Source organism: Pristis pectinata, chromosome 11 (genome assembly GCF_009764475.1).
Source record: "Pristis pectinata isolate sPriPec2 chromosome 11, sPriPec2.1.pri, whole genome shotgun sequence".
Taxonomy (NCBI): domain Eukaryota; kingdom Metazoa; phylum Chordata; class Chondrichthyes; order Rhinopristiformes; family Pristidae; genus Pristis; species Pristis pectinata.
The window spans coordinates 31,050,228-31,073,999 of NC_067415.1; the positions used below are offsets into that span (position 1 = coordinate 31,050,228).

At 43.0% G+C, this 23,772-nt stretch overlaps 1 protein-coding gene across 1 annotated transcript in view; it reads right to left on the minus strand.

Moving 5' to 3' along the window:
- The window catches only part of ift88 (intraflagellar transport 88 homolog), a 69,400-nt gene extending 53,558 nt beyond the window's left edge, over window positions 1-15,842 (minus strand). Inside the window, 5 exon segments of the mRNA XM_052025568.1 lie at window positions 8,306-8,359; window positions 12,205-12,261; window positions 13,178-13,240; window positions 14,587-14,687; window positions 15,720-15,842. Of these exon segments, the coding sequence (XP_051881528.1) occupies window positions 8,306-8,359; window positions 12,205-12,261; window positions 13,178-13,240; window positions 14,587-14,670 (258 nt within the window). The 5' untranslated portion in view covers window positions 14,671-14,687; window positions 15,720-15,842.
- Window positions 15,843-23,772: the final 7,930 nt, after the last annotated feature.

A 23,772-nucleotide genomic window follows, 5' to 3' on the forward strand; every position in this document is an offset into this window, starting at 1 on the left:
TCTGAAGAGCACATTGCAATGAGAACATGCACTTGATATGACAAGTTCAAATGAAGTGTCTTCAACCCAAAATGTTAACTTCGTTTCTCTTTCTGCAGATCCTATCTAACCTGCTAAATGATTCCAGCATTTTCTATTTTTATTTCAAGCACTTGATTACACTGCAGGCACCAGCCCAGAAATTTCCCACTGGATGCCAAGTCTGGAAATGTGCAATATTACTAATCTTGGTTAGACCAATTTTTAACTCTTTTTTTTCCCCCCCAGTGTTTTGCGAAGGAATTTATAAGCCACTAAATGGTAAATTATCATCATTTGCAATACTTCGTATTGTAGCGGTTGCTACCGCGGAATAAAACAAGACTCTACTCGGAGGATTGCCAAACAGAACTGGTTTATTTTCCCGCCTTGCGCGGGCCCTTTAAGGGAGAATGTTCCCGCCCAAAACAACCGGCAATGACGTAAGTCCTACGTCATCAGGACTTTCCCGCGCGCGGGTTCTCCCCGTCGCTCAGAAAGACGAGGCCCGCCGCCATCTTGGGCCTCGTCGCTCCGACGCCGCGCGACTCGACTGCCGAGCCGGTTCGCCCGACTAGACGGTGAGTCGCCACACAACCCCCCCAGAACCGGCGAGACAGTCCCCAAGGTCCGTGGGCTGTGCCAGCTGCCGCTTAGGGGGGCAGCCTCTGCGTCGCGGCGTGGCAACCTCGACAGGCTGTTGCAGATCCAAATGGGCCGGTTTGAGGCGGTCCACCGTGAAAACCTGTTCCCTGCCTCCAATGTCCAAAATAAAAGTGGATCCGTTATTCCGTATGACTCGGAACGGTCCCTCATATGGTCGTTGCAATGGCGCCCGAGGTGTGCCCCTGCGAACGAAAACAAACTTACAGTCCCGTAGTTCCTTGGGCTGGCAGGATGGGGCTTGACCGTGCCTTGAGGTGGGAATCGGGGCCAAGGCGCCAAGCTTCTCATGCAGTCTTTGTAGGACTGCTGGGGGTTGTTCCCCTTGGTCCCGAAGGGCAGGTATGAAATCCCCGGGGACAACTAGTGGCGCCCCGTATACAAGCTCAGTTGACGAAGTGCGGAGGTCTTCTTTGGGGGCAGTGCGTATGCCGAGCAGGACCCAAGGCAGCTCGTCAACCCAGTTAGGACCCTTCAGGCGGGCCATCAAGGCCGATTTCAGATGGCGGTGAAAACGTTCCACCAACCCGTTTGATTGAGGATGGTAGGCCGTGGTGGTGTGCAGCTGCGTCCCTAGCAGGTTCGCTAATGCAGCCCAGAGACTGGAAGTGAATTGGGTGCCTCTGTCTGAAGAGATGTGGGCCGGAACGCCAAAACGTGAGACCCAAGTTGTGAGCAGCGCCCGGGCGCAGGAATCAGTTGTGATGTCAGTCAGGGGGGTTGCCTCAGGCCACCTCGTGAACCGGTCCACGATGGTAAGGAGGTACCGGGCTCCTCTTGAAACCGGCAGAGGGCCCACGAGGTCGACGTGTATGTGGTCGAACCTCCTACGGGTAGGCTCGAACTGCTGTGGTGGGACCTTGGTGTGTCGCTGGATTTTTGACGTCTGGCAGTGCGGACAAGTCCTGGCCCACTCACTGACCTGTTTGCGCAGGCCATGCCAGACAAACTTGCTGGGGACCAGTCAGACAGTAGATCTGATGGATGGGTGCGCCAACCCATGTACCGAGTCAAAAACGCGTCTCCGCCAGGCTGCAGGGACTATAGGGCGGGGCTGACCAGTCGCAACGTCGCAAAGTAGGGTCCGCTGACCTGGACCAACCAAGAAATCTCGGAGCTGCAGACCCGAGACTGCGGTTCTGTAGCTGGACAGTTCGTCATCGGCTTGCTGTGTGTCAGCTAGGGCCGTGTAGTCGACACCCAAGGATAGGTTGTGGATGGTTGGTCTGGAAAGTGCATCAGCAACGACATTATCCTTTCCGGAGACATGTTGGATGTCAGTTGTGAACTCGGAAATGTAGGATAAATGTCTCTGCTGACGAGCTGACCAGGGATCGGAGACTTTGGAGAAGGCAAAGGACAGAGGCTTATGATCGGTGAAAGCGGTGAAAGGCCTGCCTTCTAGAAAGTATCGGAAATGCCGGACCACCAGATACAGTGCTAGAAGTTCCCGATCAAAAGCGCTGTACTTCAGTTCGGGCGGTCTAAGGTGCTTGCTGAAAAATGCCAAGGGTTGCCAGCGGCCTTCGAGTAGCTGTTCCAGTACCCCACCCACCGCGGTGTTGGACGCGTCTACCGTGAGGGCAGTCGGGACGTCAGTCGTGGGGTGTACCAGCATCGTGGCGTCTGCCAGGGCGTCTTTGGCCTTAACGAAAGCAGCCGCAGCCTCGTCAGTCCAGGTGATGTCCTTGCCCTTACCAGCCAGCAGCGAGAACAGAGGGCGCATGATACGGGCTGCTGCAGGGATGAAACGATGGTAAAAGTTGACCATCCCAAGGAATTCCTGTAGGCCTTTGACTGTGTCGGGGCAGGCAAAATGGCGGATAGCATCCACCTTGGCGGGTAGGGGTGTTGCCCCGTCGCTGGTGATTTTGTGGCCGAGGAAATCGATAGAGTCAAGTCCAAATTGGCACTTGGACGGGTTAATCGTGAGGCCGAAATCGCGGAGGCGGGAATACAGCTGGCGGAGGTGGGAAAGGTGTTCCTGGCGGTTACGGCTGGCGATCAGTATGTCGTCCAAGTAAATGAACACGAAGTCCAGGTCTCGGCCTACCGCGTCCATCAGCCGCTGGAAGGTCTGTGCAGCGTTCTTAAGTCCGAACGGCATCCGAAGGAATTCGAACAGGCCGAATGGGGTGATAATCGCAGTTTTGGGGACGTCATCCGGATGGACCGGGATTTGGTGGTATCCCCTAACGAGGTCCACTTTGGAAAAGATGCGGGCCCCGTGTAAGTTCGCTGCGAAGTCCTGGATGTGAGGGATGGGATAGCGGTCCGGGGTGATGGTGTCATTCAGCCTGTGGTAGTCGCGGCAGGGCCTCCACCCTCCGGTGGCTTTGGGGACCATGTGCAGGGGGGAGGCCCAGGGGCTGTCTGACCTGCGAACAATCCCCAGCTCCTCCATGTGACAGAACTCTTCCTTTGCCAGGCGGAGCTTGTCCGGAGGTAATCGTCGTGCTCGGGCATGAAGGGGCATGAAGGGGTATGAAGGGGTGGCCCTGTGGTAATGATGCGGTGTCGTACCCCGTGTGTGGGCCTAGAATTTGTAAACGAAGGTGCCAAAATCGATGGGAATTCGGCTAGGAGCTTGGCGAAATCGTCACCAGAAAGGGAAATGGAGTCCAGGCGCGGGGCTGGTGGGCTGATTTCTCCCAGGGGATAGGTCCGGAGAGTGCTAGAGTGGACTAACCGCTTCCTTCGCAGGTCGACTAACAGGTTGTGGGCCCGAAGGAAATCGGCTCCTAGGAGTGGTCGGGCGACGGTGGCAAGGGTAAAGGTCCAGGTAAAACGGCTGCCGCCAAAGTGTAATTGAAGGGTACGGGTGCCGAAAGACCGTATTGTTGTACCGTTGGCGGCATTGAGTCGAGGACCTGGTGGCCTGTCACGAGTGTCGCGGCCTGTCGGGGGCAAAATACTGACCTCCGCTCCAGTATCAACGAGGAAACGCCGTCCAGATTTCTTGTCCTGAACGAAGAGGAGGCTCTGTCGGCAGCCAGCCGCCGTAGCCATCAGCGGCGGCTGGCCCTGGCGTTTCCCTGAAACTTGCAGGGTGGGCGGCATCGACGGGCCTCCGCACCCCACCTCTGATGGTAGAAGCACAGCTGGTCACCCGTGTCGTCGTCTGCGTTCCTGGGGCGTGGCTGCTCGGTTGCTGGGGCCGGGCGAGGCCGGCGTTGGGCTCGCGGCCTGGTGATTTGACTGACGGACGAACCGCACTCGCGCTTGGCCCTCCACAGGACATCTGCCCGGGCGGCCACCTCACTGGGGTTGCTGAAGTCGGCGTCAGCTAACAACAAGTGGATGTCATCGGGGAGCTGTTTGAGGAAGGCCTGTTCGAACATCAGGCATGGCTTGTGTCCCTCGGCCAATGCCAGCATCTCATTCATTAGGGCGGATGGGGATCTGTCCCCCAGGCCATCCAGATGAAGCAGGCGGGCGGCGCGCTCACGACGGGAGAGGCCGAAGGTCCGGATCAAAAGGTCTTTGAAAGCCGGGTACTTATCTTCCTCCGGAGGCGACTGGATGAAGTCTCCAACCTGGGCGGCTGTCTCCTGGTCCAGAGAGCTAACCACATGGTAGTACTTCGTGGAGTCGGAGGTGATCTGCCGAAGGTGGAATTGCGCTTCGGCCTGGTCAAACCAGACACTGGGCCGAAGTGTCCAAAAGGTGGGCAGCTTGAGGGCCACTGCGTTGGCTGCTGCGCTGTCGTCCATTTCGCGGGTCCAAAAGCCGTTTGGACCGTCGGGGTCACCAATGTAGCGGTTGCTACCGCGGAATAAAACAAGACTCTACTCGGAGGATTGCCAAACAGAACTGGTTTATTTTCCTGCCTTGTGCGGGCCCTTTAAGGGAGAATGTTCCCGCCCAAAACAACCGGCAATGACGTAAGTCCTACGTCATCAGGACTTTCCCGTGCGCGGGTTCTCCCCGTCGCTTGGAAAGACGAGGCCCGCCGCCATCTTGGGCCTCGTCGCTCCGACGCCGCGCGACCCGACTGCCGAGCCGGTTCGCCCGACTAGACGGTGAGTCGCCACAGTATCAACAATCCCCATCACAGTGCCATCTACTGGCATAACAGACTTTTGAATTTGTGACTCATTTACCATTTATAATACAGAAGTGATTATTACCCAATGCTTTACATACAGAAAGATGACATCAAGGGGAACCTAAAAGCTTAAGAAATGGTTGGGTAATTGAACAAGATAATGGGATGAGGGATAGGGGAGCTGAAATATGCGTGGGATCAGAGTAGCAGAGGAGGGATAGGAAGAGAGCCTTTGAGAGGTGGTGAAAGGAAGAGGGGGAGGAAAGAGAGAGTGCAAAGGACAAAGTAAAACGGGAGGCAGGATGAGGTGGGGGGGGATGGGGGGAGGTCAACAGGTAGACAGGAGAGTGAAGAAAATGGATATGAAGGACATCACTGACAGAGGACGATAGAAAAGCAGAGGAGTGAGAGGATGGAAGGGACAGGAAAAATTAAATAGATGGGGACAAAGACAGATGAGTAGAGAAGAGGGCACAAGATGCAGAAAGGGCAGGTGAAGAGGGCTTCATAATGAAGGATGAAGACAGGAGTAGAAAGAGGCAGCAGAGAATGAAATTTAAAAAAAAAACTGGTGCCAGGAGGGGAGGTGGAAAAGCAAGGGACAACAGTGAACATTGTTTTCGCTTTTTCAGATTGGAGGCCTGTGTTATGGATTAGGTTACTATTGGTGAATGTCCCTTTAAGACATAGCACAGTAGTGTGTGTGTGTGTGTGTGTGTGTGTGGCGTGATTACGACAACAACAGGAGATAAGGACGTGCTGACGTTTTGGTTCAGTCAGAGTCAGAGAAGAGAGAGAGAGAGGGAGAGACACCCTGCCTGCTGATCTCTGTATTGATGGATGAGAGACAATAACTGCATCTGTCACTACAATCCACGTATGGATTTTTGAAATAATCCAGTGGAGTCCACTTTGTTGTTAACCTGCAGAAGGAAACAGGTATTTGTGTGGACGGCCACGTCTCGAATGCCTTTTCGGGGTGGCAGATACTTCAGAACAAGGGAATGGAGATCATCAGTGATTGAGGTGTCGTATGGGTTCCATCGTGGAACATTTGGATTTCATAATTACTCTCCATTTTCTCTTCAGTCAACAGTGGTTTTGCAGAAGCCTTTGCTCACGTTTCACCTTACGGCTTGCTGAACTGAACTTTGAGAACTATTCCTGGACTTTTTGGAATGTCAAGAGAGAGAATAGAGAGCAGAAGCCAAGAAAGGAAAGTAGGAAGGAGAAGAGAGCTAGAGAGGGACAAAGACTGGTGTCAAAACAGCCCAAAGGGTGAATAAAGTGAGGTGTATATGAGGTTTAAGTCACAGGAAGCTATCCAAAGTGAAGTGGAGGAGCTCAGGAAGAGAAACACAAATCAGCAAGGTTTGAGGGGTTATGAGCAAAATCAGTAAACCTAGAATTGGAGAATATGAGCTAAGTGAGCATGAGAGAATTTGTCAGTTGGTGGTAGGGATTCCCAGTTACAGTGACATTAGCCTGTCAGACTTCCACCACCACATACAGATCTTGTCAATCCACTGATTTTAAAAGGAAACACAATAATGGGAAATTTCAAGAAATATTTTCCAATGGCTTGTAGTTTCATCAAACAAGTCAGAATTCCACCTTTTGCATCAATAACGATGCCACATAATCCCAGAAAAATATGCCTGTATCAGTACAAAGGGAATTTTGGGAAACAAATACACAGATCTCCAGAAGTAGCAACTTAGGTTAGCAAGGCAATAAGAAAGCAAAACATTCTGGTTCATTTTTAGAGGGAAGGAATGAATTGAAAAAACAGAAATTACATTAAACAAATAGAACCATAGAGCACTGATTACTCTACTGGAAATGAAATGGAGGCACAGAAAGGAGGTGCTAAAAACATGGATTTGAATAATATCAGAACTGAGAGATTATACTTGTTAGTAAAGATTGAACAGGCTGAATTGCTTTCTCCAAAAAAGACTGATAGGTACCTTCAATAATGAAAGATTTTCTTAAAAGAGTAGCCAAAAGATATTTCCACCCAAGAACAAAATAAGAACTACAACCCAAAAGTCTAAGGCAGTCATTATATACCCAACAGGGAATTCGAGTGAACTGACAAAAGCCCTGGATAAAGTTCATTGGTCTGAAATGTTAACTTTATTTCTCAATAGATATTGCTTGGCCTGCTGAATATTTCAGAACCATTGCAGGACACCAGTCACAGAGTGCAATTTATCTGAAAGGGAAAGAGGTATTGGTGATAGAGGAAAAAAATTAGGACTAATTTTTTTTTAAATTGGATCAGGCATATTTCTGTGGATACCCTTCTTTTGTTCTGTATTATTCAATGGTACCAATAGTATCTGGTCACTATGCAAAGGCAGCCTTTCATTAATGATGTAGAGCAGCAAAGCAGTAGACACAATTTATGCTTTTACTTTCACGCAAAAGAATTTTTAAAAATACAAAGGTCCATAAAGGATCTCAAATAAAATTCATTTTATAAAGTTTCTTTTCCAGTAAAGGCAGACAACAAAAGCATATCACGTAATATTAAGTGGAGTTGGTCTCAATTCAGCCACATACTTCATTTCACAATAACAGTACCATTAGAATTTTGAAGTTATTGTTCAAAGCCTGAAGAACTAACTACACACTAAGACTCACTGCTTTAACATTCTCTTCAGAAGTGTTGACAAGTTGTACTACTTTTAATAGTAATCCTGAATTAAGATTAGGTAAATAGAGCAGTTAAAGGAACTAGATAGGTTAATTCACTGACAAAATACAGTTGATTAAAAAAAATTATTTTAATTAAGAAATCATAAGCTAGATCCAGTAGCTCAAAAACCACTTGTAAGCAATGCTATTAACATAACATTTCATGAGAAGCACCAAACTGACATTTCACTTTTCTATAAAAGCTCAAACCTGTGTACAACAGTGCCTTGGATTTACTGCTCTGCAATGTCAGACTAAAATGTGAAATTTAAGGTGAACTACCACACTTTTATATTGACGTACAGCCAAAAGAGCTTTGCATAGTGCAGTATCATAGTCCAATCTGTCCTAATATAATTCAGCATATGTAAGAGCATAATTCTAAATGGTCAAAGGTTTATGACAAATAGAACATAATTCACATCACTGAAATTCTTTAGCAACATAAGTCTGCCAGAGGAAATTTAGATATCTTTTATCATATAGCCTGCCCATTATAATGTACAGTAAAAGTCTTAATTGGAAACCTCTAACAAACTGATATGTCCAGGGAAGAAAATCAAAATTATAAACTTGTACTTTATTATCAATGGGTTGTGGTTCTGATTGGGTAGGTGCACTGGTAGAGCACAGACAGTGGAATATATGCACTTAGGTGATATAGGTGAAATTTAAAGAAAAAGACATAATTCAATGAAACAAGTCCTAAAGACTTAACAATTAGAAAGAGGAATAGTAGATTTTAAGGGAAATCTAATATTATATAAAAGCAAAATAAAGTTAACCATGAAGAGTGCTTACTATTGTATTTGTTTCTGATTATCCAGAAATATTACGTACAGTAGAAAATTAAATATTTGAGTCCCATCTTACCGGAATACTCCCAGTTGCTGGCCTTCCCATTGAAGAAGCCAATGGCATTCTTGCCTGCAATTTGAAAAATACTTGTTAAAATATACTTAATACGTCAATACACAATTCATCAAGACAAGTAAATATTTAGATAATGTTGATGTATTCGTATTGAGGCCTCACATAATCTGGTTTTTGCTGGTGTGCTTTATAAAATGCTGCAAGTATAAAACAGGAAAATTACTGTATATTCCAATGTGAACATTCAAAAATCAGCTGACAATAGGAAGGAGGAAATAAAGACAAAGAACCATATATGAGAACTGTGTGGCCAAATTCTGCTCTTACTCCATTTACAAGTTTGCAAATGACACCACCTTAGTCAGACAACGATGAGATGGAGTACAGGAAAGAGATAGAGAGCTTAGTGGCATGGTGTCAAGACAACAATGTCTCCCATAATATCAACAAAACAAAAGAGCTGGTCATTGACTTCAAGTGGGGCAGAGTACATGCCACTGTCTGTATCAATGGTGCTGAGGTGGAGATGGTTGAGAGCTTCCAGTTCCTAAGTGTAAACGTCATGACAAATGTCAACTTGTCCTGGTCCAGCCATGTAGCTGCTATGGCCAAGAAAGCACACCAGCCCCACTACTTCCTCAGAATGCTAAGAAAATTCGGCATGTCCCCAATGACACTAATTTTTTTTTACAGATGCACCATAAAAAGCATCCAATCCAGATACATCACAATTTGGTATGGCAACTGCTCTACCCAAGACCGCTGGAATTTGCGGAGAGTTGTGAACACAGCCCATTCTATCATGAAAATCAGCCTCCTTTCCATTGACTCTGTCTACGCTACCCACTGCCTTGGGAAAGCAGTTAACATAATCAAAGACTCCTCACACCCCAGTCATTTTTTCTTCTCCCGCCTTCCATCAGGCAGAAGATACAAAACTTGAGAACACAAACCACAAGGCTCAAGGACAGCTTCTATCCCGCTGTAATAAGACTCTTGAACAGATCTCTCATATGATAAAGATGAACTCTTGGTCTTTCAATCTACCTCATCATGGCCCTTGCACCTTATTTGTCTTCCTGCACTGTATTTTCTTTGTAATTGTAATACTATATTCTGAATTCTGTTATTGTTTTCCTTTCGTCCTACCTCAATGTACTTGTATATGGAATGATCTGTCTGGACGGCATGCAAACAAAGCTTTTCACTGTACTTCAGTATATAGAACATGGAACAGTACAGCACAGAACAGGCCCTTCGGCCCACAATGTTGTGCCAACATAGCTAATCCCTCCTACCTACAGGATGCCCATATCCGTCTATTTTCCTTCCATTCATGTGCCCATCCAAGCCCCTCTTAAAAACCCCCAAAGAATATGCCTCCACCACCCTATCAGGCAACACATTGCAGGCATCCACCACTCTCCGAGTAAAAAACATATCCCTCACGTCTGTTCTGATCCTACCCCCCTCTCACCTTAAATGCATGCCCCCGGTATTGAATCACTCAATAATGGGAAAAAGATATTGCTTGCCCATCCTATCTACGCCCCTCAATTTTATACACTTCCAACACAGGGCACTTCCAACATGTGACAATAATAAACCAATTATCAATTACCAAGGAAGATAAGCTTCAACTGTCACCTTATTGTTCTACACAACATAATGCAGAGGCTTAGGATAATGTTCAGAGTCGGACAACACCTCTGAACTGGGAATCTCAGTCAGCATTGAATTGTACTTGGACGTCAGTTATAACTGGACAGTACCAATTGAATTAACTAAGTAGTAACATAGGGGAATGGGCTCAATATTTGAATCCTGCTCACAGGACGAACTGTTTTTAAACTGACGTCAGCATCGAAATTTCTCGTATGGCATGTATCCAGTAATAAAACTTATTTTCAGTTTATCCACAACAGCATATCTGGATTTCACTCACAACTTTACTTGCTGCTGTTTGCACGCAATTGGGAAATGTTCAACCACCCTAACCCAGGGTTAGACACAAATTTACTCATTAATTCTCTTCAATTGTTAGTGAAAATATCAATTCAAATTCTAGGCTTTTGAGAGAGGTTGCAAACTAGATAAAAATGTAATCAGTTTTACAAAATAGAACCTAATGGGTATCAGATAATTTTACAAAAATGCAACTTTTAAATCTCTTTTATTATGCTACAATCTTTATTTTTGACACTTTCCCCTTTAGCTCCCTGCAGAAAGTAATTACAACAATTCTTAATATTCACAACACTGAAATCAACAAAAATAAAAGCAGATAAAAAATGATTATACTTCTGAGTAAATTGTTTAAATTTATCAGTCACCCTCCTGTGTTTTTAAAATTTTCATTTCTCCCCCCACATGAAGACTTTAGCCTCTTTCAAAAGGACATGCTTGTATTAATATTGTAAGTTGGGAAGCTAAACTTACATTACATAGTCAGCAATTCAATGTAACTAACTTCCTAAGATATATCTTAAAAAGGAGAGAAAGGAAGGAAGGAGATTTAGGGAGGGAATTTCAGAACTTAGAGCCTAGATTATGAAAGCATCACCAATAATAGAGGTGAAGAAAATCAGAGAAGCACGGAGACTAGACCAAAGCATAGTTCTTGAAGGATTACAGAGCCAGTAGAAATTAGACACAAGGATAAAGTCTATGGAGGCTTCTGATCAAAAGGATCAGCATTGCAGAATGAAGTGTATAGGACCCAATGTATGTCGTAAAACATAGGGGTGATTGATGATCAAACTTGGTGTAGGTTAGAAGATAGCTAGAAGAGTAATAGATGAATTCAAAATTACAAAGGCTGGCAGACTATATACCACTAATGAAGATTGGAACTTTTCAATGTTATATATAAATAAAGTTTTCAGCAGCAGACAAATGATGGCAACTGCAGTTACAGGTGAAGTTGTGGAAGCAGGAGGTCTTTGTGATGTGAAGATGTGCCGATAAGCTCAAAAGCTCGGCTTAAGAAAAAGTATCACAGTGAGGTTTTAAACAGTCTAGTTCTGTTTGAGACAATGCCCAAGGACAGGGATAGAAGGAGGAGGAGGTGGTGGTGGTGGTACAGGAGGTACCTCCTACCATCAAGGAGGTGGTACAGGAGCCTGAAAACCCATGCTCAACGTTTCAGGAACAGTTTCTTCCCCTCTGCCATCAGCTTTCTGAACAGTCCATGAACTCTACCTCATTATTCCTCTTTTGCACTATTTTATTTAGTTTTTGGTAACTTAAAGTAATTTTTATGTCTTGCACTGTATTGCTGCCGCAAAACAACAAATTTCACAACGTATGTCAATGATAATAAACCTGATTCTGATTCTATATTATAAATGTAGAGTTTGAATCCATGTAGTCAGTATTGCAACTTGATTAGCTGGCACCCAATTGTATTTGCATTTTAGATTGCTCTATTTTGAAGATCAAGTCCCAAAAAGCATCCTGTAAGCATTCCAAAAAATACAATGGTAAGGACCACTAGGGATGCCACTCAAGACAGGATCCAGTTCACACATACACTAAAGCTATGCTTCACAGGAAGCTGTCAAGCACAGTCCAGCTTTGATTTGGAAGATAAGTTACATGAGCCAACTTTCACATCCTTCAGTGGCATTAATACAGACTTGCAAAGAAGTTACTCACAAATCCTTAGGTTAGATATAGCTCTTAGGGTATGGCAAGGTGAGTGATTACAGATAAAGAGAAAGTAGACAGTGGTTAAGGTGGTTTCTCTAAAAGTATTGTATTATAGAATTGTCGATAAAGTGTTCATCACCCAAGGTAAAAGCTGAAAGTAGTTTAAAATAACAATAGCTTGACCACTGATGAAATTATTTTCAATAATTACAAACTATTCCAGAGATTGTTTAATATGTTGGACATACCCCCATATTCCCAAAGGAACGTGTACCTGCTGCAGTATTTGGTATTTTTGCAGTCATCTAGAAAGCAATTTTTAAAAACACATTTAGTAACCATATGCTGCAAAGGTGATTCAAAAGTTGCACATTGATGAGTTCAGTTTATTCCTAAATTCCATTAACTCCTGAGAAGAAAAAAGAAATGCTAGTTAGCACAGAAGTCCGAACAACAGAGACACATCAAGCTCAAGCTGTTTCAACAATACAACAAGAAGCATACAAGAATTACCAACAAAAAATAAACATATAGCTCCTATACAAATGGAGTTACATGACCTTGTTTTAAATATCTGTTGTCAATATATAGCCAAACAAGAAATACTGAATTCTACCACTCACCTACACCAAGGAAAACTTACAATGACTAATTAATCTACTCCCATGTCTTTGGGAAGAAACCAGAGCATCTGGAAGAAGCCCACTCAGTTATGGGGAGAGCATGCAAACTCTACATGGACAGCACTGGATTCAGGATTGAACCCAAGTCACCGGAGCTCAGTGGCAGCAGCTCAGCCGGCTGTGCCGCTATCCCACCCTTTGTTACAAGAGGAAATTCTGAAGCTCATCACCGCAATACAGAAGAAAATAAAATTGATAAGCTCTGCTGGTGGTCAGAATATAAGCTAGTCTAAAATAAAACAAAATGCTGGAAACACTCAACAGAATAGGCCATATTTGTGGGAAGACGAAAAGAGTTAACATTTCAAGTCAAAGACCCTTCGTCAGTTCTGATTATTTCCAGCATTTTCATTTTCTAGCATATAGTTTTTTTTATTTGATTTTCACATTTTGACAGTCTATCCTTTCAACAGAGAGATCTTGGAAGTTACCCAATTTATTGGTAAACCTGGTCAAAGGATATGAGAAGGGAGGCAGAGATTAGTCAAAGAACTTCATGAGTTTATGCAAACACAATTAATTCCTATAATTCACTTACAGGTGGTCTTCTTCCATGGCTAGTCCTCAAAGCTTGCTGAAAAGCTGCATCATTCTCCAGTTCCTACACACAATATAAAGAGATTTTTAAAAATTTCAGTTTAATGGCCTGGAACAGTCATGTTTTTGAGTAAATGCCTTCACTTTGCACACAAAAAACATTGCACTATGCAAAAGAATTTCTGGATCAGGCAGTATTACCCAAGTATTTCTAATACAAATCAGATTGCATATGCAATGATCTTGCGTGTATACAAATTGCTCATTTTATTTTTCATCTTAGTCTAGAAAAAATATGAAATGCCAATTACAATTTATGTTTGGGATGATCCATCTGGATAGCAAACTAAACAAAGTTTTTCACTAATCCTTGGTACATTTGACAATAATAAACCAATTATCAATTACCGGGGCCTGCTTGCCTACTGTTCACAAAATTACAGTAAAAATTTTGAAAGTGATGAAATTTGTTTACATTTGAACAACCTTTAAGTGTGTCAGCCAAACATTCACAACAACATTCTAAAATTAAGTATAACAAGGTACATGTAATGTTACTTAGGGTGCAATCACGTTGAGAAATTTTGGCAGCTCTGGATGGAAATAGGAGAATTTGGACTGCCACCAAGTTTAATATTCTCTTGCATGAATACCGGAGGCCTGAACTTGCCAGCTGAGCTTTGCGGAAGAATCTGTAAGCTGTGCTCTGCTGCTGGACTCAGCATGTAGGCTAGTAATGGAAAACAAACTTGCAGGAATTTCCCAGAATCTATACAGAGCTTAAAGAGCCTGCTCCATGTTAAACTTGCTGCAGAATTTACAAGTCTATCCGTTTCAACTGAGTTTTTAAGATTACAAGAAAGGTAAGATAAGAATTAGGTAAGAATTTTTCCTCATTAATTGTGATTGTAGCAATGTTTTAACATTTAAGAGTGTTTTTATTGCTTTAAGCATTTTATAAAAGTGTAACTTTTTAAATTGTTTATTGATCTTTTAATAGGTTTTGAATGCTTCTGAATATTAGGGACTTTGGAAGCATTTTAAAAATAAAATCTTTACAAAGACTTTGTTAGCTGTTTCATGGATACAGCTCTGGCCTACTGACATGAGCACAAGGCCTGGCACCACACTGAACTTCAGGGAATAAGACCTGAGTTTCTCTATCATCAGGTTAATCCCTAAGATAAGTGCAGCACAATTGCAGGTCTTAGTGGTGTCACAATTAGCAAATTGTTAGCCAACGTTTGTTAAAAATGATGCATTGCATTTTTACCAATATCAAGGTTGCCTTTCACAGTATGGTAGAAGTTATGTTTCAATTATGGACATTGACATATTATCATCCAAACAAAGCACAGACATACCCAATGCAGATAACTAATCAAAGCACTCATGTTCAAATAGCTATACCTCTGTGTCATAAGTTGGGTTATAGTCATTGTATCCTGAATACAAATCCTCTTCATCTAGTGCTGCCAAATGCACATGTTCCATTATTTCACCCTGTGAAGCTAACACAAAATGGAGTTAAGTTCAATGTTGGAATCAATCAAGTTTGTTCCTACAGATTAAGTTTTTCAGTGAAATGTACAGGCATGTCTATACTACTTCTGATTCTGGTTAGTGTCATTGTTCCCAAAAATGTCATACTACAAACAGCTTTTGAAGTTATATAAACTAGTTAACATACGGACTGATAACACTTGTCATTTTAAATGTTATCAGTAGATTTTCCATGATGTTACTCATGGCCAGTCATAGGATATTGTGTTATATTTAAAAAATGTTACTCTTAGAGAATGGCATAAGGGCACAGTCATTAATTGTGGCCAAAGCACATTTCATTATCACTAAATATTAACTGTGCCTTGGCTGGTGCCAAAGTCGGAAAGTCGTCTGATCATAGTCTCTACTCAAGAGAACTGAGCACGAAATTCTAAGTTGACTTGCTTGCGCAGTACGAGGTCGTGCTGCACCAGAGATTATTTAAAATAACGTCATTCATTTGTCCTTTCAACATAATGCAAAAGATCCCATTTTGAAGAGCAATGAGTTATTCCTGAAAGGCTGACCAATATCTATAGCACAATCAAGCACCAAAAGAGATAAGCTGATCATTTCCACAGTGCTACAAAAAAGATGCTGGATGAACTCAGTGAGTCAGGCAGCATCTATGGAGGGAAATGGATAGTCGATATTTCGGGTCGACACCCTTCATTTGGACTGCTGTCTCTTGCGTCTCCCATTTCACAGTGCTATTTGTGGAGGCTTGCGATGCACAATTTGACTTCTCGTGTTCCCATTTACATCAGTAACCACCATTCAATAGGATGCTATTTGCCACAGAGCGACCAGGTTGTGTAAAGCACCCAATAATTTTTTTTCATTACATGGTGATGTGATCTTTACCAATTCTTCAGCAATGCTCCGGAAATGAGCTGAATTCCAGACAAGCTCCGGTACCAAATTTTCAAAGATACTGAAAACCTTTCCCCGTAAAACTGCGCCATCAGGAATAGATTATATCAAATTATTGTAAATACCTCTCCGGTCACTCGTACCCGCCAACAGAAAGAAAAAAAATTCAAACCAAATCCACAAGTTCTCAGCCAAACGGCCGCAAACCGACAACAATCAGTGCTTCCCTCCCACCATGCTAAGCGCCGCTGGGTCGACTGACGAAACGAGCAAGTTCATTGGACGAGATGAAGTGTCGGTTCACGTGTCCGGATGAAAGGGCAGGTGTGATTGGCTGTGGATGGAGTGGTGTGGGTAAACCTTCCGTTGCTGCGAAACCGGCGAGTAAACGAAATGATAGTCGATGAAGTGATGGCAACCCCACAGCTCCAGCCAATGCCACGGTTACAGGAATTACCATAACTCGGTATAGATACTTCAAGAAAAAAAGGTGGAATTTGAGAAGGGAAAAGTTGAGCAAATTTGGTCAGTTAATATGGTGATAGATTCCCAAGTTATGCATTGTACCAGACACGTCACGTTGTTGAAAATACTACTCTAACACAACTATAAAGTATCAGATTTAAAATTGGAGAGGATTCTTAGGGACAGGATTTATGAGCATTTGGAGAAGCATCGTCTTATTAGGGATAGTCAGCATAGCTTTGTGAGGGGCAGGTCATACCTCACGAGACTAATTGAGTTTTTCGAGGAGGTGACAAAACATATAGATGAAAGTAGAGCGGTGGATGTGGTGTATATGGACTTCAGTAATGCGTTTGACAAGGTTCCCCATGGTAGGCTCATTTAAAATGTCATGAGGCATGGGATCCATTGGAGGCTTGGCTGTGTGGATTTGGAATTGGCTTGCCCACAGAAGGCAAAGGGCGGATTCTGCCTGCAGGTCAGTGACTAGCGGTGTTCCACAGGGATCTGTTCTGGGACCCCTGCTCCTTGTGATTTTTATAAAGGACTTGGATGAGGAAATGGGGGGATGGGTTAGTAAGTTTGCAGATGATGTGAATAGGTTGGAGGGGTTGTGGATAGTGTAGAAGGTTGCCGTAGGTTATAACAGGATATAGACAGGATGTAGAGTTGGGCGAAGAAGTGGCAGATGGAGTTCAGTATGGAAAAGTGTGAAATGATACACTTCTGAAGAGCAAACATGAAGGCAGAGGTTAATGGCAGGATCCTGAGCAGTGTGGAGGATCAGAGGGATCTTGGGGTCCAAGTCCACAGATCCCTTAAAGTTGCCATGCAAGTTGATAGGATGGTTAAGAAAGCGTATGGTGTGCTGGCCTTCATTAGTTAGGGGATTGAGTTCAAGAGCCGTGAGGTAATGTTGCAGCTCTATAAAACTCTGGTGAGACCACACTTAGAGTATTGTGTTCAGTTCTGGTCACCTCATTGTAGGAAGGATGTGAAAGCTTTAGAGAGGGTGCAGAAGAGATTTACCAGGATGCTGCCTGGATTAGAGAACATGTCTTATGGAGGAAAGGTTAAGCGAATTTGGCTTTTCTCTTTGGAGTGTAGGAGGATGAGTGGTGACTTAATCGAGGTGTATAGGATTATGAGGGGCATAGATAGAGTAGACAGCCAGCACCTTTTCCCAAGGGTGGCAATAGCCAATACTAGAGGACATCCATTTAAGGTCAGAGGAAGAATGTTCAGGAGAGATGTCAGAGGTAGGTTCTTTACACAGAGAACAGTGGGTGCCTGGAATGCACTGCTGAGGGTGGTTGTAGAGGCTGATACAATAGGGATATTTAAACGATAGGCACATGGAAGTAAGAAAAATGGAGGGTTATGGGCTGTGCAGGAGGGAAGGGTTAGACTGATCATGGAGTAGGTGTTCATATAGTTCGGCACAACATCGTGGGCTGAAGGGCCCGTACTGTGCTATTGTGCTATGTTCTATACTTAGCAATTGACCAAGCATCAGTTGCTTTTTGAAACAAGAAGTAAAAGTAATAGGATATGGCTCATCGAGCCTGCTCTCCCTTTTCATTAGATCATGGTTCCATCCAATCTCCATATCCTTAGTGTCCTAAAATCTATCAATCTCAGCCTTGGTTATGTTCAATGAATGAGCAAACAAAATCCTTTGGGGTCAAGAATTTCATAAATTCACAGCCCTCTCAGTTAAGAATTTCTCTTCACTTTAGTCCCAAATCGCCAAACCCCTTATCCAGAGATTACGCTCCTAGTTCTATATTCTCTAATTTCAGTAAACAGCCTCTGAGCATCTAATCTGTTTAACTCCTTTAATAATCTTGTAAATATCAAAGGGATCATTGCCTATTCTAAACTGCAGTGACTATTGGCCAAACTAACTCAAACTTACTAAAATTCTGAACAGGCAACCCAGGAATCAGTCTAATGAATTTATATTACATCACCTCCAGAGCAAGTTTATCCTTTCCATTATAGACACAATGGATCAAGTGGATTCCAAATGTTCCATAAATTTCTATGATTTTTATGGAAACACTGAGATGAAAATAATCATAGAACATAGAAAAGTACAGCACAGCAACAGGCCCTTCAGCCCACAATATTGTGCTGAACCAATTACATTAGTATTAAAATGCCCAATTAAACTAATCCCTTCTGCCGACACAATGTCCATATCCTACCATTTCCCTCACATTCATGTGCCTATCCAAGAACCTCTTGAATGCCCCTATTATATTTGTCTCCACCACCACCCCAGGCAGCGCATTCCAGGCACCCACCACTGTCTGTGTAAATAAACCTGCCCCACACATCTCCTTTGAACTTACCCCCTATCACCTTAAATGCATTCCCTCTGGTATTAGACATTTCAACACTGGGGAAAAGATACTGGCTGTCAACTCTATCTATGCCTCTCATAATCTTATAAACCTCTATCAGATCTCCCCTCAGCCTCTGCTGCTCCAGAGAGAACAACCCAAGTTTGTCAAACCTATCCTCATAGCACATGTCCTCCAATCCAGGCAGCATCTTGGTAAACCTCTTCAAAGTGTCGACATCCTTTCTATAATGGGGTGACCAGAACTGAATGCAATACTCCAGATGTGGCCTAACTAAAGTTTTATAAAGTTATGTAACTTCCTGAGTCTTGAACTCAACGCCTCAACTAATGAAGGCAAACATGCCATATGCCTTCTTTGCCACCCTATCAACCTATGTAGTCACTTTCAGGGAGCTATGAACTTGGATCCCAAGATCCCTCTGCCCATCAACACTGTTAAGGGTCTTGTCATTAACAATGTACAGTCCCTCTACATATGAACTCCCACGGTGCAACACCTCACATTTGGCTGGGTTGAACTCCATCTGCCATTTCTCTGCCCATATCTGCAACTGGTCTATATCCCGCTGTATCCTTTGCCAGTCTTCTACACTATCCACAACACCACCAATCTTTGTATCATCTGCAAATTTACTAACCACCCATGTACATTTTCATCCAGGTCATTTATATACATCACAAAGAGCAGAGGTCCCTGAGGAACACCACTAGTCACAGACCTCCAACTAAAATAAATCCCCTCAACACTACCATCTGTCTTCTACGGGGTAGCCAGTTCTGAATCCAAATGGCCAATTCACCATGGATCCCATGCATCTTAATCTTCTGGATGAGCGTCCCATGAGGAACCTTGTCAAACGCCTTACTAAAATCCATGCAGACAACATCCACGGCTCTCCCTTCACCTCATCAAAAAACTTAATCAAGTTAGTAAGACATGACTGGCCCTGCATAAAGCCATGTTGACTGTCCCTAATTAGGCTGTCGTTTTCCAAATGCTCATAAATCCTATCCCTAAGAGTCCTCCAAGTGTGGCCTCCTCTGCACTGAGGAGACCAAACACAGACTAGGTGACTGTTTTGCAGAACACCTGCGCTCCATCCGTAACTGGGATATGCATCTCCCTGTTGCCAGTCACTTCAACTCCCCCTCCCACATTATCACAGGTATGTCAGTCCTCGGCCTCCTCCACTGCCAGGAGAATTCCAAGCACAAACTGGAGGAACAGCACCTCATTTTCCGTCTTGGAACCTTGCAGCCTAACAGCATGAACATTGAATTCTCCCACTTTAAGTAAGACCCACACCCCTCCCCCCCACACACCTCCCCCAACCATGCCTCTTCTTTTATTCCCTTTCCTAGCCTCTCTCTCTCTTTTTACTAGCCCCTTTTTTTTCTCCTTAAATTTGACCCATCCCCCAGTGGATCTGCTCTCCTCTCCTCCCCCACACCTGCCTATCACTATCTCTTACCTGCATCTACCTTTCATCACCTTGTGCCCACCCTGCCTTCCATCTTTTGTCCAGCTATCACTGCTCTGCTTTTCCCTCCTATAGGAAAAGGCTTCCCCTTTTCCTATCTTCATTCTTGAAGAAGACTCCTGACCCAAAACGTTGACCGCCTGCTTTTCTCTACAGATGCTGCCTGGCCTGCTGAGTTCCTCCAGCATCATAGTGTTTTTCGTCTAGATTCCAGCATCTACAGTCCTTTGTTTCTTTGTGTTTTAAAGTTGTTGGGAAGGTCTCCAGAGTAAAGAGTCACTCAACTCAGAACCCATCATGTCTGACCTGCTCTAGTTGCCACGGCATTTAGGTAGCCAGCTTAGCTCAGTTGCTGGACAATGGTGACCCTCAAATTATTGACAGTGTAAAGCTTAGTAATAGCACATGGGTGTTGAGAGAACAGAAGGTTCTGCTATATTATAATGAAACACTTAATAATAGCAATAACTTCAATAACAACTGCCTCGTATAAAATAAAATAATAAATTCCCAAGATTCTTCACAAGAGCATAAGCACATTGAAAAATATGTCCCAGATCACATATGGGTAGAGTGTTTTGCCAAAGTGGTAGATTTTAGGGACTATCCTAAAAAGAAGATACTTGGGGAAATGGGGAGAAGGGTAGAAAATATGAACATAGGAAATTAGAGCAGGAGCAGGTCATACATCCTCCTGAACCTGCTCCTCCACTCAATAAGACTCCAGTTGATCTGACCATTGCCTTGATTCCATTTTTCCATTTTCTTGTGTGATCTCCCCTTGATTCAAAATCCAGTTTTCTGAATTAGAGAATTACAAAGATTCACAACTGTCTGAGAAAAGAAATTTCTCTTTATCAGTCTTAAGTGGTCAATCCCTTATCCGGAGTCTGTGTCTCTTTGTAATAGACTGCCCTCCCTCCCCACCACACCCCTCCTCCCCTGGGATAACATCCATAAAGTACCTGCTTTGCCTCCAAGTTGTATATCCAAAATTGATAGCAAAACTCCAGCTTATAGTCTTATTAAATCCCCATACAGTTGCGGAAGGACTTCCTTATTCGCGTACTCCATCACCTTTAGTACTGCCGATTAACTTAGTGTTTTCCTCTGGTGATATAGTTATTTTAAGTTTCTCATTCTCTTTTCCCCTTTGGTTGTCTACCACTTTTGTATGTTTTTAATGTCTTTTACAAGATAGTTAATTGTTTCCATAATTTTCTTATTCCCTGTTATTAATTCCCCCACCTCAACTTCTAAGAGACCGATGTTTACTGTTACTGCTCTCTTCCTCCTTAAATATTCGTACAAGTTTTTACAAACTGCTTTTGTATTTTTGCAAGGTTATCCTCATGTTCTATTTACTGCCTCTTTATCAATATCTTAACCATCCTTTGTTAGTTTTAAAATTCCCTCAATACTCAGGACTTTTACTTTTCTTTGCAATTTTAATAGGACTTATCTTTCAATCTAATATCTTCCTTAAGTTGTTCAGTTAGCCACTTTCCCCATAGTAATTAAATGTGTAGAATCAGAAATTTATTGTATAAATGTAAGTCATTTGGCCCATTGTGTCCTGCAGGTTAATTTCACTTCCCACCCCTTCATCTTCTGTCCTCAATGCTAACGAAAATAGTTCCTTCCTTTTAATCCTGTACAAGCTTCTCATCATTTCAAAATCAATTTGGACTTTTAATGTCTCCGACAGCTTCTCTACTGTTACATTTTTAAAAAATAATTACGTAATCTGTGTTAATCATCTCATCCCTCATAACCACACCTTCCTTTTATCTCAGTCTTAAATGATGCACCCCTTATTCTGAGACCATGCCCTCTGGTTCCGGATTCTCCCATGACATGAAACATTTCCTCAGCATTTACCCTATCTAGCCCCCTAAGAATCTCATGTGTTTCAATGCACTTCTCATTCTTCTAAACTCGATAGTCCCTATCTCTTTAACTCTACTTCGCAGGACATCTGCTCTATACCCAGGATCATCTCTGAAATGTTTCCAATGAAATAGGGGGACCAAAATTATGACACAAACTGGGTGGGAGGATGAGCATTGAGGAAGATGCAGGGAAGTTCCAGGCTTATTTGGAAAGGTTAATGAAATGGGTAGATCATGGCAGATGCGATATTACATGGATAAATGTGAGGTTATCTACTTTGATTGCAATAACAGGAAGGCAGGTTATTACCTGAACGGCAATAGATTGAGGAAGGGAGGTTGTAATGAGATCTGAGTGTCCTTGTGCACCAGTCGCTGAAAGTAAGCATTCAGGTGTAGCAGGCAATTAAGTAGGCAAATTCATAGCAAGAGGATTTGAATGGAGGAGCAAGTATGTCATACTGAAATTGGTGAGACCTCACTTCAGATATTTTGTGCAGCTTAGGAAAGGTATTCTTGCAAATATTAACTATACTGATCCCTGGGATAACTGAACTGATATATGAAGAAAGATTGGGTCAATTCAGCTTAAATTCACCAGCCTTTAGAAAATTAAGAAGGGATCTCATAGAAACCTACTAAATTCTAACAGGATGAGACACATAAAATGCAGGAAGGATGTTGCTGAGGGTGGGGTAGCCAAGAATCAGGGATCACAGTCTAAAGATAGGGGGTGAGCCATTTAAGAATGCAATAAGGAGAAATTTCTTCTCCCAAAGAGTGAGAATGAAAAGAGCAATAGTTAGAGTAGATGGTAAGGTGCCAAAGGTGTAGATAAATGTTTGGATAAGCAGGTAAGTTGCAGATGTAGGTGAAAGGATGAAAGCTTTTCCTTGTAGTGAACATGTAAGAAAGTAGACAGGGTTGGGAGGGGGAAGGGGTTATGAGTGGACAGCAATACAAGGAAATGATCAAAGATGATCCCATAATAGAAATGAAGAGAGTGGAGTTCTCATCTGAAACTGCAAAGTTAACAAGGTAATTAAAAATATGGTTAGTGAAGCTAACATGAAGCAGGGACATAGGGGGAGTTTACGGAAGGGCAGGAGAGCAAAGACTTCAAAGGATAGAGAGTGGGATGAATTGAAGCAGTGGTGGAAATCATAGGGCATGAGAACTTTTACAAAGCCTCCTCAGTGAGAGAAAGGTTGCAATGATATTTCAGTTGGAAAGTTTTTCTTGTACTTTGGAAGGGAGTAGAGAATGGCAATTTAAATTAAAGTAAGAGGGATGGAAAAAAGGTAAGATGTTTGCAGGAGAAGAAAATGCCAAGCAGTGGCTGGCGGGCACAGACCAAGGTATGAATTTCTCAAGACTGCCTCCTGTCTGGGCAGAGTGAGTGTTAGAATGTACAATCTGGAGGGGAAACTTCATTTATGGAGGTGCTGTTATTACGTGAATTTCCATCAAGTCCATGATGTTTGCATTGCCATTGGTAATAAGCTCAGGATTGAATCATAGAATCATAGAAAGTACAGCACAATACAGGCCCTTCGGCGCACAATGTTGTGCCGACCTTTAAACCTCGCCTAAGACTATCTAACCCCTTCCTCCCACATATCCCTCTATTTTATTTTAATAAAATTGAATGGGCCTTTATCTTAATTGAAGGAATACTTGGAGGGAGATGAGGAGACAGTGGCATTATTGTTACATCATAACAGTAACTACATTTTATAACTAATTTACTTGCTTTTGTACACTCTAGGTGTTGCAGTAGCACTTGACACACATTAATTTAGCTTTCATTCTTCTAGAATGCAAGAATTTAAAGTCTGCATCATCTGGAGAGAAAAATTAGAAAAAAAAAACTATGTTGATGTTTGAGTTTTGCCATGAAACTATTACAGATCCTTATCTGTACAGGCCAATAAAAATTGTCAAACTTCAACAGTATTTACTCAGTATT